At 36.9% G+C, this 16,142-nt stretch overlaps 1 protein-coding gene and 1 pseudogene across 2 annotated transcripts; both read right to left on the reverse strand.

Moving 5' to 3' along the window:
* Positions 1–4,809: 4,809 nt before the first annotated feature.
* LOC117637418 (germin-like protein subfamily 1 member 18) lies at positions 4,810–5,676 on the reverse strand. Of its 2 annotated transcripts, none has more exons than XM_034372303.1 (2): positions 5,553–5,676; positions 4,810–5,363 (listed from the first exon to the last, which is right to left on the reverse strand). In XM_034372303.1, the coding sequence occupies exons 1-2, from the start codon at positions 5,674–5,676 to the stop codon at positions 4,810–4,812; spliced, it is 678 nt and encodes a 225-aa protein (XP_034228194.1). The 2 variants fall into 2 exon arrangements, with proteins under 2 accessions (XP_034228194.1, XP_034228193.1); XM_034372302.1 differs by having other exon boundaries at positions 5,550–5,676.
* A 5,643-nt stretch (positions 5,677–11,319) lies between these two features.
* On the reverse strand, positions 11,320–12,395 carry LOC117637289 (annotated as a pseudogene).
* Positions 12,396–16,142: the final 3,747 nt, after the last annotated feature.

Here is a 16,142-nt window from a genome sequence, read left to right on the forward strand (position 1 = left end):
AAAGATCGTGAAGAAAGACTTTGCGCGACGAAAAAGTATTGGTCGCGTAAAGTTTTGCGCGACGAAAGACATTGGTCGCGCAAAGGTTTGCGTGACGAAAAATATTCGTTGCGCAAAGTTTTGCGCGACGAAATACATTGGTCGCGCAAAGTCTCAAAAAAATTTATAAAAAATAAAAAATTCCCGTGTTCCATTTTTGGTACCCGCCCACATTTTTAGAGTTTTGCGCGACGAATACTAACGTCGCGCAAATATTTGCGCGACGAAATATTGTTTGTGTTTTAAATTTTTTTAATTAAAATAAAATAATTTAATAGTTTGCGCTACAAAATATTTTGTCGCGCAAGGTTTTTGACTTTTTGTTTTATTATTTCTTTAATATTAATTTATTCAAATTTTTACTTTTTAAATATAATTTAATTGTATGATTTTTTTTAAATCACTTTAATTTAAATTGATATTAATTTAATTATATTAATTTTTTCAAATTTTTACTTTTTAAATTTAATTTAATTGTAAGATTTTTCTTAATTACTTTAATTTAAATTGACATATTCAAAATAAAATTACATATGAAAAATAGTGATCAAATTATCAAATAAATATTTATATATATATAATATTCAAAATGTACACATGAATTAACAAAGTACAATAATAAAATCCTAATACAAGCATATTGTGGTGGTTGTGGTGGATAATATGTTTTGATAGCTTCCTAATCCTCAACTTTAGCCATCAAAGTCTCGATGATTACCTACAAAAAAACAAATATGGTCAAATAACAACAACAAAAAAAAAAAAATGCATAATCTCCCCTAAAATTGTTATACCACAAATCCAACCCAAACTCCAATCTCTCCCCTTTACTCAACCCCAAACCCCACACAAACTCAAAACTAACTCCAAAAACACATATTAATGAAAAAAATTTAAAATTTGGAGAGAATATACCTTTTGGCAAGATTGAGATTGAGTGAGAATGAGAGGGAGAAGTGAGAGAATTAGATAAGATAGTGATAGAGAGATGAGAGAGTGAGAGATAGTGAAAAGATAGATGAGAGAGTGAGTGTGAGTGAGAGATAGTGAAGAGAGAGATGAGAGATTAAGTGAGAGGAGTGAGTGTGAGAGAAAGGGTGGGATTTGGGGAGAGGGAAAGAGAGAGGAGAGGTAAGAGTAGAGAAAGAAATTGAGAAAATGGTGGAGGAGGTATTTCGGTTTTTAAAAACCGTATCACTTTGCGCGACGAAAATATGGTTGGTCGCGCAAAGTTTTGCGCGACGAAACATATTGGTCTCGCAAAGTTTTGCGCGACGAATATAGTAATATTGGTCGCGCAAAGTCTAAAAAAATTATTTTTTAAAAAAAAAAATTCCCGCATCACATTTTTGGTACCCGCCAAAATTTTTAAATTTTTGTGCGACGAAAAATACATATTGGTCGCACAAAGTCTAAAACAATTATATAAAAAAATTCCCGCGTCCCATTTTTGGTACCCGCCCAAATTATTGCGCGACGAAAAATATATATTGGTCGCGCAAAGTCTAAAAAATTATTTTTTAAAAAAAAAATTCCCGCATCACATTTTTGGTACCCGCCAAAATTTTTAAATTTTTGTGCGACGAAAAAAACATATTGGTCGCGCAAAGTCTAAAACAATTATATATAAAAAATCCCGCGTCCCATTTTTGGTACCTGCCCAAATTTTTGCGCGACGAAAAATATATATTGGTCGCGCAAAGTTTTGCGCGACGAAACATATTGGTCTCGCAAAGTTTTGCGCGACGAATATAGGAATATTGGTCGCGCAAAGTCTAAAAAAATTATTTTTTAAAAAAAAAATTCCCGCATCCCATTTTTGGTACCCGCCAAAATCTTTAAATTTTTGTGCGACGAAAAATACATATTGGTCGCGCAAAGTCTAAAACAATTATATAAAAAAATTCCCGCGTCCCATTTTTTGGTACCCGCCCAAATTTTTGCGAGACAAAAAATATTGGTCGCGCAAAGTCTTAAGTTTTTTTTTTTTTAATTTTAAAAACCCGCGTCCCATTTTTGGTACTCGCCCAAATTTTTTGAGTTTTGCACGACGAACTGTTAGTCGCGCAAACTTTTGAGAGACGAAAAATTGGTTCGTAGCACAATATTTATAAAAATAATTGTTATGAATAATAAAAAATAAAAATATTTTATTTTATGATTTAAAATATAATTAAGGTGAAAGCTACTTAATAAATGTATAAACTATTCAATTTCTTAAGTGTTATATGTACAAAATAAATAAATTTAAAGCTACTTAATAAATAAATATATATACACACACACACACTTCAACGATCTAACCATAAGACTTGTTTGTATATACTTCAAGATCGTATACCCCAAAAATCACAAAAAATAAACATTCAGAGATCTAGTAACGGGACAAAACTTTTCGATAGTTATAAATGAAAAATCATGATTTAACGGTTATTTTAACTCCGATTTTGATGATTTTTTTACAGCTACACTCCTTGACCCTATATGAATACAATGACTGAATTTGATCTTCAATTTAAAACATTTACACTAGTGGATACCACAAAATCTTATGTTATATTTAACGAAAATATAAATAAACTCTTAATTGTTAGTGAATATATTGTTTTGATGGCATATGCATTCTACGAAACTAGTTTCAACGATCCAACCGTCAAACTTGTTTTTTTATACTTCGAGATCATATACGCCAAAAATCGAAAAAAATAAACATTCATTGATCAAGTAACGGGACAAAACTTTTCGATGGTTATAAATGAAAAATCATGATTTAATGGTTATTTTAACTCCGATTTTGATGATTTTTTTACAGCTACACTCCTTGACCCTATATGAATACAATGACTGAATTTGATCTTCAATTTAAAATATTTACACTAGTGAATACCACAAAATCTTATGTTATATTTAACGAAAGTATAAATAAACTCTTAATTGTTAGTGAATATATTGTTTTGATGGCATATGCATTCAAAAAAACTAGTTTCAACGATCCAACCATCAAACTTGTTTGTTTATACTTCGAGATCATATAGCCAGAAATCGAAAAAAATAAACATTCAGAGATCAAGTAAGGGATAAAACTTTTCGACGGTTATAATGAAAAATCAAGATTTAACGGTTATTTTAACTCCGATTTTGATGATTTTTTTACTGCTACACTCCTTGACCCGATATGAATACAATGAAATAATTCGATCGTCAATTTAAAATATATATTTTCTAACAAAAACCCAATCCGAACAACAAGAATATATTTTTCTAATAAAAATCCGATTCGATCTAAAATAATAAATTTAAAGTTACTTAATAAATATATATACCGTTTAATTTCTTAAGTGTTATGCATACAAAATAAAAAACAAAAATAAATTGGTTTATGTGACAAAATGTTTGGATTACGTCATGGAAAAATTTTTTAAAAATATTTTTTTATTTTATTTATTTTTATAAGGACTTTGCGCGACGAAGTTTACTTTTCGTCGCGCAAAGTCACTTTGAGGGACGAATTATTTTTCGTCGCCCAAAGTCACTTCGCGTGAGCGACGAATTATTTTTCGTCGCGCAAAATTGGTCGCGCAAGACTTTGAGCGACGATGTATTATCGTCGCGCAAAAGTTTGTCGCGCGAAGTGACTTTGAGCGACGAATTATTTTTCGTCGCGCAAAATTTGGTCGCGCAAGACTTTGAGCGACGAAGTTTCAAGTTTCGTCGCGCAAAGTGACTTTGCGCGATGAATACTTTTTCGTCGCGCAAAATTTGTTCGCGCAAGGGGTTTTTTTTACTAGTGAATTGAGCTTGACACTTATATATGATTAAATGTCTTGGTTTTCTGCTTGTGGTTTGTAATGGGAGATTGGATTGGAGTTGTGAAAACTTTTAAATAGATTCAATGGTTATGTATGAAAACCTTGTGGATATGCTCTCTTTCTTTTGCTTACTAGTAAATATTTTGAGCACATAGTACCTCCCGATTTCTTGCTCATTTTTAGGTGCTTTCTTCATCTATTGTTGTTTATTCTTCAATAAGTATGCTAATTGAGCTTGTCGATCATATATGTATAATATTAAAATATGAATGTTTAAATAGTATGTTTAAATTTTTTTTAATAATGTTTATCAAAATATCTTAATTATAAAAAATGAAAAAAAAAATTGTTTTCAAGAATTCAACGAAACATGTTTTCAAATTTAAAAGATTCAAAACAGTTTTCAAGTTGCATACCAAACAACTTTTTGAATCTTAAAAAATGGATTAGAGAACTCCTTGTTTTTAAGACAAATCACATTTTTTGAGTTCCCTACTTAAATAGGATACCAAACATGCCCTAACTAGCTACAAGATGTTGCGTTCAAATATTTGTATCTATTGATTGATTCAAGTAAAGTTCAAGAGTACTCATGATATTTGACTAAAGACTAGTTGTTGAAAATTCGGCCTCCACCTGATTCTCTATATCCTAGGCCAACATACCAATGTTGAAAAGGCAAGGGTCCTCAATTTAAGCATTGCTAAGTTGTAATGATATCTTTGTGGAATGCAGATGTTGCCGATTTGTCATTTTTCAAGTCAATTGTCAGCACACAGCACTACACACTATATATAATATTGAATTTATATCAAAATTCACAGGACAAGGCATCCATAAACAACCATTTTTATTCAATTAATATTAGATCATAATATTTTTTGTAAGTAGTGAAAAACAACCATTTGTATTTTGTAAGGCCTTTTCTGCTTTCCACATATAATTATCTTTTTTTTTCCTTCTAATTGTTGTCGTACCAGAATTGTTTCTGGAGATAGTCAACCACTTTATTATCGACTTGGAAGGCCTTTGTTAGAACATCAGGATTGATGGGAGGCTTGGAGCCAAACACTGCATTGGCTATGGTGATCACTCCTGGGTTCTGGCTGCTAAGCCCAGCAAAGGCTACAGCGTCGACATGTCCCACATTGAGTTGAAAGTGAATGAGGCCAATTGGGAACACAAACACATCTCCCTTGTTCAACACTTTGGTGAATAGGCGATTGCCATCACCGTTGGATGTGACGAAACCAACATAGAGTGTTCCTTCCAAGACCGCAAGGATTTCGGAGGCCCGAGGGTGAGTGTGAGGAGGGTTTAGGCCATTTGGTGCAAAGTCTAGGCGGGCCAAGGATATGCCAAGAGTGTTCAGTCCTGCTAGGTTGTCCACATTCACAGCTGTCACATTTGAACCAACCGGATTTTGTGTGTTTCTTGGATTTTGAAGCCCAGAAAAGAAGAAATCATTTGCATTGGCAAGCTTTGGATCCTTGCAGAATTTCCCATTCACAAACACTGTTTGCACCAAAAAGAAAAAAAGCAATAAAGTTTTAGTATTAGTAAGTTGACAGCAAGTGCATTGACATGTACAATATATGTATTTAGACATATATAATTACTTCCTCTCTAACAGAGGTAAAATCTCCGTAAGTAGAACCAATAGTAGGGAAAAATATAATATAGCAGGATATAAATGTATACCACCGTCTTTGATGTCCTTAAGTGCTACACAGAAGTCCTGCAGAGGACTGGGGTCAGAGGCAGAGGCGAGGAACGTTGCAAATGCCAATATGGCAAGAGTGCTTATGAGAAAATGAACACCTTTCATCGCAGTACTCTTAAAACAAGGTTGCCTAGAGAGTCTGAGGGTGGGATGAAAATCCTTCATGGCATATAAGTCTATTTATAGATTAAAGAGAATGAACTGGTCTTCTACTCTTGGATATAATTTTCCATGTCGAAGCGGGTAAAAACTTGAATATCATATTTAGAAGCAAGTCAATACTAGTGGGTACATATAATATATTGACCAAAATTTGATGTTATTTTCTTCCGTCCTGATGCATAGTACTTGAATTTTTTACTTCACATTGATTGCATCTTTTTTTGTTTTTTTGTTTTTTATCTACTCGTAAGGAATCAAATGCATATGCATAGGCTTATTGTCTTTCGTCGACACAAGGGCTATTAGGGTTGTTCAATACAAGGTGAGGTGATGTAGTATATGTTTATATAATCATGATGGCAAAGACCAGGTATTAGGAGTTGTACCAGAAAGAGAGTAGTTATAGGAGATAATCATATTTAAAAAATTTAGTTGGTATTTAACCAATGGAAACGTTCAATATCTATGTTATATGGATTCATTCTACCATAGAAAATGATGGTGACAATACCTCAACATAAAATATAACAGTCCCCCAATTGCTCCTGTCATTTCCACCTGCTTGCACCTAGAAAGTCCAGTGCATGACTTTTCTTCCTTTTTATTTTTTCACCTTCTAGAGCTAGTTTGAAACAGGTCTTGCTTGGCTGCTCATGGTGGATTTTCTGTGAGTTAGTTTTGGGCCTTGTTTGTGACTTGAGCCTAGCTATGGGGTTTTTTGTTCGAAACGTTTTTTCTTTTTAGGCCTTAAAAGACAGGTTAGGCCTTAAAAAACAAACCCATAAATTTATTTAAGTAGCTCTTCCCTCTAAATCTTGTCCAACACCCCATCATACACCAAATCAACCAACGATACAAGGTTTTACCGTACTTCTTCTGACTATAATACTTAAAACAACAGCAATAACTATGATAAAGGGAAAGACTCAAAAGGATTTAATGAGCAAGAGAAACCCATGCGGCAGGACCCATCACACTAACCCAAACCAAAGCACATGAGGGCAGGACCCATCACACTAACCCATGTGACTCTCCCAAGAGGCCCTCACGGGCCTATATCATATCCTATGGCGTTTGTTGTTCCCCCCGAAAAGGAAAGACACATGTTAGTCTGTCACTGATCACCCAATAGAATGGTTCCACTTGAAGGAAGTCGAGGTTCCACCCCAAAACTAATTGGTAATGGGGGAAGTAATCCAACTCTTTAGAAGCCGTTGTTAGGTTTCTTAACTTTTCAATGTGGGACTATTTACCTTCACATTCACACGCGCCCGCACGTGTGGCGAATTTTCAAGCCTAACACGTGGACAACACATATTGGGTGACTTGGAGCACGTGTGGCCGTTGGGCTTTCACACGTAGGCTAACCCGCTCTGATACCATGAAGGAAGTTGAGGTTCCACCCCAAAACCAATTGGCAATGGGCGGAGTAACCCAACTCCTTATAAGCCCTTGTTAGGTTTCTTAACTTTCCAATGTGGGACTATTTACCTTCACATTCTCACACCACTTCATCAGTCTCTTAAATCCCATATCGGAAAAAGACAATTGAGAGGTCTCATCTCCCCTGTATAAAAGGGAATACTTTCCAGCCAAAAAAGGTAATCTAAACTTTATCCATACTTAAGTACAATACTTTTAGCCTTCTTTGAGAAAGACTGACTGACTTAGGCATCAGAGAGTAGTCAGTGAACCCACCATCACCTCTTTTGTGACCCATTCTTGTTGCATTTTAAGGACATTGGAGCTACCCACCACTGTACTTGGTGTAACATGGGTGAAAAATGCCTTTAATTTTTCAACCCTTGCTCGGCACTTAGACTCCTCCTAAGTTAGCCTTCGCACCTCCAACTCATGAGGCTTCAGATTTCACACAGCTACACAAGTGAATGTCAACACACCCAAGCAAGACTTGCCTACACAGAAAAACTCTCACACACAATATAGGGCAAGGTTTCCAACCTTCTATTTCTCCAAATAGTAAAGGACCTTCTATTTCTCCAAATAGTAAAGGATTACAAGCTCTTACTTTTTGTTGGACTACCACATCACTTGGCATCTCAACTCAATCTTCACACGGTATTTATAAGCATAAAACACGTAGATGACATCCCCATCTACTACGGAAACGTTGGCAGCCTCTAGATTTGCCACTAAACATTCGTTTCTGTCACAAAACCTGTCCAGCCCACTCTTGACACCACCTTTCAACCCATTATGCCTTGAGGGCTATTTTTACTCCTTAAAAATCTCCCCTACTACTTGGGACATGCAGCCACTATCATGTAAACTCCCCTGCTTACTCTAACACTTATCCACATCTCGAATTTTAAGCTACAGCACTCCCAGCCACGTTCAAACTCCTTTGAAACTGCTCAAAACCGTTCAGCCACATCAGAATCCCTCTATAGCACGTCTGCCAGTATCCTGCCACGTCCTAGTACACCTCCTGTCGACATGCTTTGAGCGCCCCTGCACTGCACGCTTGCCTACGCTGCACTGCTGCCAAGTCTTGCTGCCTACTCTCAGCTCAAAACTCACTTCGTTGAAATTGTCTTGCTTTTAGTGTGCACCTCTACTGCACCAGTGGCTTGCCTTAGCATGGTGCAAAACATCAAAACCATGCCATGGCCTATGCCACTTGCTAAGGGTCTTACACTTGGCCACTAAAAGTGCGATAGAGACATACAGAAGTACGACTTCAAGACCACGTCCATCCTTGAGGAAGGGCTAACTGAGTTTGATGCACTCTGATTGGTGGTGTGAACTCCATACATCTCAAATGTAGTAAAAACAAGACTTGACTAAATTGGGGGGAAAAATTAAGTAAAAACAAAATCAATGAGAAGGGTCGATTCGAGCTAAGGAGTTGTCAACTCAAATTGATTGTATTATCAGCAATCAAGTAGAATCACAACGGGAATAGTACGTCGTTTGGGAAATAATAGCAGCAGATGGCAGAGCAATCTTCAACATAGTTGGGGTTGTAATATGTATGAAATTTGTTTAGGGATCAATTGTAATCAATTTGAAATATGTTGAGATAAATTGTGTGGAAGAGAGCCTCCATTCTTCTTCTCGTCTTGCTTAGAAATCCAACTCCTTGACGCCTAAAATAGCTTGGAGCAAAATTCGAGCTACTTTGATAAAATCTTCACTACTGGTAAGGAATTAAATGCATTATGCATAGCCTTATTTGTCTAGCTTGGAGCTAAGGTGGATGTCAATAACAGGAAGGATATGAGTTGTATTAAGATTCTATTGAAAGCATGTATAATAGTTGAGTAACTAAATCTCAATTAGGTTAGCTAAAAGAGAACCACAAACTATATATATATACCAAAATTCATTCTACCAACTAAATGTAGATTCGGTAACTAAATTTAGAAAGTTGAGTGCATGATGACTTTCTCTTATTTTTTTCATTTTTCACCTTCTAGCTAGTTTGAAACTGGTCTTGCTCTTCCTTTTTAGAAGCAACGGCTGCTCCTCACTATCCTCCCATTTGTGGTTAATTAGTTGGTGGATGTAATTATGGTATTGTTGAATTTATTCATATATGCCACATAAATGACATGTTTGATTTGGTCATTTCCATTCTTAAGCAATGAAGCATAATCTTTGGGCAAGCACAATGAATCAATGACGGGCTGCACCACCTTGGGGCTATTAGGTATAGCAACTCATGCCAGAAACACATCCTTAATGGAGCAAAAATGAGTCACCAAAACTTTGTACTACTAATCTCATTTTGTTTTGAGTTGTTTTGAATAACTCAAAATTTGAGATTGTGCACCGTGCTCTGTATTATAACATGAGAATTTGTAATATGACGTATAGTGGGAAAAGAATTTCATACTATATCCCTAAAAAGTAATTCACGTGTACCAAGTGTTGATAAATCAACATGCCAATCTTTAATAAAATTTTATAAAGACTGTCCCAATAAAAAATACTTGACTCTTCTACGTGCAACAAATGATTTCAGTTTAGAATTAGATTTTGATTAAATGGTAATAATTAGTATCATTATGAACTTTGTAAAAGGCTACACTTTTTTTTATTTGAAAACCACGTAATTAACTTCCTTTTTTTTTTCTTTTTTTTCCGAAAGTACTAAGTTTATCTTGTTGAATCAAACTTATTTTTTGGGTTTGTCGGATGGAATCTTTCCAGTTGATTCACATGCGTGAATTTTGCATGCAAAATGGATTTTAAGTACGATTCAAACTTTTTTCTTTTTCGTGTCTACTTGGGAACCTAACTTTTGAAACCGGCAGAGGATTCCAATTGATTGTAGATCCAACAAAATCCAACCGCTCCGCCTCCAAAACATAGAGATTTACCTGGGGTTGATTTTCGGATGCATTGGATCGGATTGAAAAAGGGGATTTCAATTCCATTCCAAAAAAAAAATCAAAATGAAAATTCTTTTCCAATTTCGTTACAAAAAGAATTTCGAAATTTCAATATCTATTTCAATTTGTAAAACTCGAAATTTTCGGAATTTTTGGATATTTTCGGAACTTATATATTTCAGAATTTTCCCTCCCAACTTTTTGTTGGGTTTTGTTTGCTCCTTGCTTTTGCAAGGTTTTGTCTCATCCCTAGTTCTCTAAGGTTTGTTTAGTAGCGTACTCACCAAAATCAGAAATTTTCATATCAGAATCGGATAGAACTAGGGATTCGAAAGTTCCGAAATCCAAAAGTTCTGGGGAAAAAAAAAAAAAGATTAGAATTAGAATGTATTTCAAGATTCTGAAAATTCCGAAATATATTCAGGGTTCCAGCTTAGTCTACACATAATGACTAGTTTCATGTTGAATTTGATATGACTTAATTGAAAATTTGAAAAATAATACGGAAAAGCTCGAAAATTTTCGATCACTTAAAAAAACAAGAGAGAGAAAATAAGTTAAACAATTGAAAACTAAAAATGAAATGATTATCAAACAACCCCTAAAGAAGTTTATTCTATAATTGCCTAATGCCTCTAATAAAGATAAACAATTTTAGTGTAAAATTAGTTACCAAAGAAGTTCTTAAAGAAATTTGAACATTGAAAACTAAAATCTAGTTTTCAAATTCACCCAAAAATTATCATAATTCCAAAACTTCATGGGTAATTTTTTTTTTTTTTTCAATCACTCGAGTTAGGCTCAAATTTAAATTTGGTCACCGAAATTTCAATTTTCCCAATTTCGTCATTGTACTTGTAGTTGTTAAGAAAATATGCAGAAAACAATGGGTAACAGAGTTTATGGAGACTCAATGTAAGCAAGAAATAGTAAATAAATATATGTACGGAATTACAACAACAATTACTCTGAAGTTTCAGATCACTGTGTAAGCTTTTCACTTATATATATGGATCATGATTTTTGACTGAAGAGTTGTTGAAAACATTCAGCCTCTATATGATATCTTTGTTGAATATTATCGATTTGTCAGTCAAGTAAAATGTCCAAACTACAAGTATGAGATTAAGAAGAGAGCAAATAATAATATGTTTCTATCAATATCCACTGAAAGATGAGGTATACGCATACATAAACGACCATCTTATTCAACTAATTTCAGCTAATACATAGTAATTTGTAGGTAGTGAAAAACATATTGGCCAACTTAATACATCCAAACCAAGGGCCTTAATTTTTCTGCTTTCCACATACAATTAATTAATTTCTTTCTTCTAATTATTGTTGTCGTACCAGAACTGTTTCTGGAGATACTCAACCGCCTTGTTGTCCACTTGGAAGGCCTTAGCTAGAACCTCAGGATTGATGGGAGGGTCAGAACCAAAAACTGCATTTGCAATGGTTATCACTCCTGGGTTCTGACTGCTGAGGGCAGCTTGGGCTACAGCGTCACCTTCTCCCACATTGAGTTGGAAGTGAATGAGGCCAATTGGGAACACAAACACATCTCCCTTGTTCAACACTTTAGTGAATAGGCGATTATTATCGGCATTCGATGTGACGAAACCAACATAGAGTGTTCCTTCCAAGACTAAAAGGATTTCGGTGGCACGAGGGTGAGTATGAGGAGGGTTTAGGCCATTTCGTGCAAAGTCTATGCGAGCCAGGGATATACCAAGAGTGTTCAGTCCTGCTATTTGGTCCACATTCACTGCTGTCACTGTTGAACCAAGTGGATTTTGTGTGCTTCTTGCAATTTGGAGCCCCATAAAAGAAGAAATCATTTGCATTGGCAAGCTTTGGGTCCTTGCAGAATTTCCCATTCACAAACACTGGTTGTACAAAACAAAAGAAAAAAAGCAATCACACTTTTTACTATTAGTAAGTTGACAGCATACATTAACGTGAACAATATTATATGTATGATTATATTTGGACCACATTTAGCCAAGCATAAATAGTTAACAGAAAACCAATATCTTCATAATATTCCTACTTCCTAACAAAAATAATTAATGTGAAAATAAATAGTAGGGAAAAATATAACATAGTACATAATATATTGTATACCAGCAGATTTGGTGTCATTAAGTGCTACACAGAAGTCCTGAAGAGGGCTAGGGTCAGAGGCAGAGACAAGGATGGTTGCAAATGCCAATATGGCAAGAGTGTTTATAAGAAAATGAACACCTTCCATCACAGTTGGCTTAGCTTAGCTAGGTTGCCTCAAACTTGTTGTGTAGAGAGTTGGTTTGAGGGTGGAATGAAAATCCTTCATGGGATATGAAGTCTATCTATAGACTGGAGAAAATGAACTGGTGTTGTAGAAAAAGTAGGTAAAGACTAAAAAAAATAAATTTAGAAGCAGGTTGGTAATTGATAAAATCTTCACTAGTGGGAAAATTATCTCACTTTTTTTTTTTTTTTTGAGAACCTCGACGGAACGAGGGAAACTTTATTGATAAAGTGAGGAATGACAACGGGGGGGACAATGTGCCTGACCTCGACTTAACACATCACACAATAGGGCGTCCTGAATAAGATCAGGGGGCACCTCAAACCAAATAAAGTTGTCCACATTATGCAAACCAAAACGAGCAAGTTGGTGTGCAACACCATTTGCTTCCCTAGGAGTAAATTGAAAAAGAGAGCTAGGAAACTGTTGCTGAAGATGCTTTACATCTTCAACAATGGTACCAATGTTAGAATAATCCTGTCCTGCTCGCTTAACTGCTGAAACCACCACAGCAGAGTCCCCTTCGAATATGGGAGATGCAGTCCCAAGTGAGAGAGCAAGAGCCACCCCTTCACGGGCTGCAAGAATTTCTGCATGTTCAGCCGACAGCACTTCCCCAACTGATTTTGCCACTGCCGCCACAAAACCTCCATCCGCGTCTCTGGCAACAACCCCAACAGCCCCTCTACCCGAAGTAGGATCAAATGCTCCATCAAAGTTAAATTTGAGGCGGCCTGACGGTGGTGCTGCCCAACGCACTGGATCCCGCACCCGATCAGTTACTTTGGACGGAGTATCATTTGCCGTACTAAATTCATGCACATACTGTTGAGCAAAACCCACGACATCATGTGGAGATCGCTGGACTCCCTGCCACAACAGTGCATTTCGATTTCCCCATATAGCCCATAACAAAGTGATAATATGATCCCGTTGCGCTTTACTTGTACCCTCCAGCATTTCTCTCAGCCAGTCCTTCATTGTATGACAACGTACCTGATGAGCATGCCTTGTCAACAAAGAAATATTCCAAGTAGCCACTGCAAAAGGACACATAGCAAGAACATGCAGAGCACTTTCAGTGATATCACCACAAAACATGCACATGTCTTGCATATCAACCCCCTTCTTAATTAAGTTTGCCTTGGTAGGAAGAATATCATGGGCTACACGCCATGCAAAAATTTTAAGCTTTGTAGGTACATTGGCATTCCAAATATGTCTCCATAGCATACTAGTATCTGAATTGGATGAAGAAGACTCGTCCTCATCACCAGAAGTAACTCGCAAGGCCACTCTGTATGCACTCTTTACCGTGAATAGACCATGTTTATCATAATTCCATACAATCCGGTCTGGTGGTGCCCGAATACTCAGGGGGATTCGGACAATGTCAACCACATCCACAGGTAAAAAAAGATTATTGAGTTTCTGGAGGTCCCATTGTGGAGAGCCCTCATTACAAATCAACTCACTCACCTTGGTATTCTCCATACCATCTAGGGGGGAAGTGATCACAGCAAAAGTGGCAGGCCTAGGCACCCATTTATCCCCCCAAATTCGTACTGATTTTCCATCACCTATTTGAAATCTTGATCCCATTTCCAACACTTTTCGAGCCGTCCATATACTCTTCCAAACACAAGATGGCCTTGACCCCAGTGTAGCTTCCCAAAAGTTGGTCTGTGGAAAATATTTGGCTTTGAGAAGTCTGCTCGCCAATGAGTGGGGATTATGAACCAAACGCCAACCTTGCTTGGCTAGCATTGCCATATTAAAAGCCTGCAAACACCTAAAGCCCATACCACCTTCAGTCTTCGCTTTACATAATCTCTCCCAGCGCATCCAATGAATTTTCCTATTTTCCCCTTGTTGACCCCACCAAAAACGTGCCATCATTTGTTCTATCTCATGACATAACCCCTGAGGCAAAAGGAAACAGCTCATAACATATAAGGGAATAGATTGGGCAACTACCTTCAACAATACCTCTTTTCCTGCAATGCTCAAAGTCTGTTCACGCCAACCTTGTAATTTTTTCCAGACCCTTTCCTTTAGGTATCGAAAACAAAAGGTTTTATTTCTGCCTAACATCATTGGGAGGCCAAGGTACGTTGCATGAGAGTCAACCCGAGGAACCCCTAATACACTAGCCAAGCGGCTTTGGGTATCCATATGAATATTGGTACTAAAAGCCACACAACTTTTTTGACAATTTATCTGTTGCCCAGAAGCACGCTCATACACTTCAAAAATGTGCTTTAACACCCCACAATTATTATCAGTCGCCTTTGCAAACACAAAACTGTCATCTGCAAAAAATAAGTGGCTGACTGTAGGAGCTCCCCTACAAATAACGATCCCTTGCAGCTGCCCTTGGCGTTCTGCCTTTGATAGCAACGTGGTAAAACCTTCCGCACAAAGAAGAAACAAGTAAGGCGATAAAGGGTCACCTTGCCTTAATCCCCGTGTTGGGTATAAAATCCGAGTAGGTTCACCATTCACCAAGAATGAGTAGGATACAGTTGTCACACAATCCATAACCATCCTTACCCATGGAATAGGAAAACCCATAGCCAACATCATTTTCTCCAAGAACTCCCATTCCACACGATCATATGCTTTACTCATGTCCAATTTCAGGGCCAAACTCCCCTTCCGTCCTCGTCTCCTTTGTTTCAAAAAATGAGCGATCTCAAAAGCCACTATAGAATTATCTGTAATCAACCGTCCAGGGACAAAAGCACTCTGACTTTCTGAAATAACGCTCTGCATAACAAACTTCATACGATTCGCTAAAGTTTTTGCTCCAATACGATACAGAACATTACATAGACTTATGGGGTGCAACTGAGCCATGGTTCGTGGCTCCTTAACTTTTGGTATCAAAGTCACGAAAGTATGGTTTAGTTGTCGTAACATATCATTGGATTGTAAAAAGGCTCTAATAGCAGCCACTACATCATCACCTACAATTCTCCAATATTTTTGATAAAACAAAGGAGGGAGACCATCTGGACCAGGTGCTTTTGAAGGTTGCATTTGAAAAACTGCATCTTTAATCTCCTGATACGAGAAATCTGCTATTAGTACCTGTTGCATATCTGCCGTCACTTTAGGCTCCAAGGCAGAAAGAATTTCCTCCATCATACTTGGCCCACTGGAGCGGAACAAATCTCCAAAATAATCAGTTACAATGGATGTTATTCCTTGTCGAGACGTACGCCAGCAACCGTTGCTATCCTCCAACCCCTTGATAATATTTCTTCTTCGTCTATTAGTTGCCTTTTGGTGGAAATAGCTAGTATTTTTGTCCCCCGCCTTTAACCAATGTTCTCTAGATCTTTGACTCCAGTATAATTCATTCTTTGCCAACAGCTCATCAAGGGATTTTTGCACAACCCTTCGATCCTCTTCCACCCTTTCAGAGTAAGGGGCCTGAAATAAACTAGCCAATTTTGCACGCAGCACTCGAGTTTCCTCCTTGATATGTCCAAAGGTACTTTTACTCCATCTTTGGAGCACCCAAGTCATCTGCTTTATCTTTTTGTCCAAGCCCACCATAGGATCAAGATCACCCACAGACTCCCACACCTGTTTTATTGTTTTTTCACAATCCACATGAGTGGTCCACATTGCTTCAAAGTGAAAACGACGATATCGGCTTTTTTGGCACGTTGCATGCCTTATTCTCACTAAGATGGGGAGATGGTCTGAACGGCTTGGGTCTAAATGCTGAACGGAAAAACCCGGAA

This window comes from Prunus dulcis, chromosome 8 (assembly GCF_902201215.1).
Source record: "Prunus dulcis chromosome 8, ALMONDv2, whole genome shotgun sequence".
NCBI classification, from domain to species: domain Eukaryota; kingdom Viridiplantae; phylum Streptophyta; class Magnoliopsida; order Rosales; family Rosaceae; genus Prunus; species Prunus dulcis.

Coding starts and splice junctions, on each gene's coding strand:
- LOC117637418 (XM_034372302.1), bottom strand. CDS start 5,676: ATGAAAGGTGTTCATTTTCTCATAAGCACTCTTGCCATATTGGCATTT. Junction 5,364..5,549: donor TAAGGACATCAAAGACGGTG/GTATACATTTAT, acceptor TGGTGCAAACAG/TGTTTGTGAATGGGAAATTC.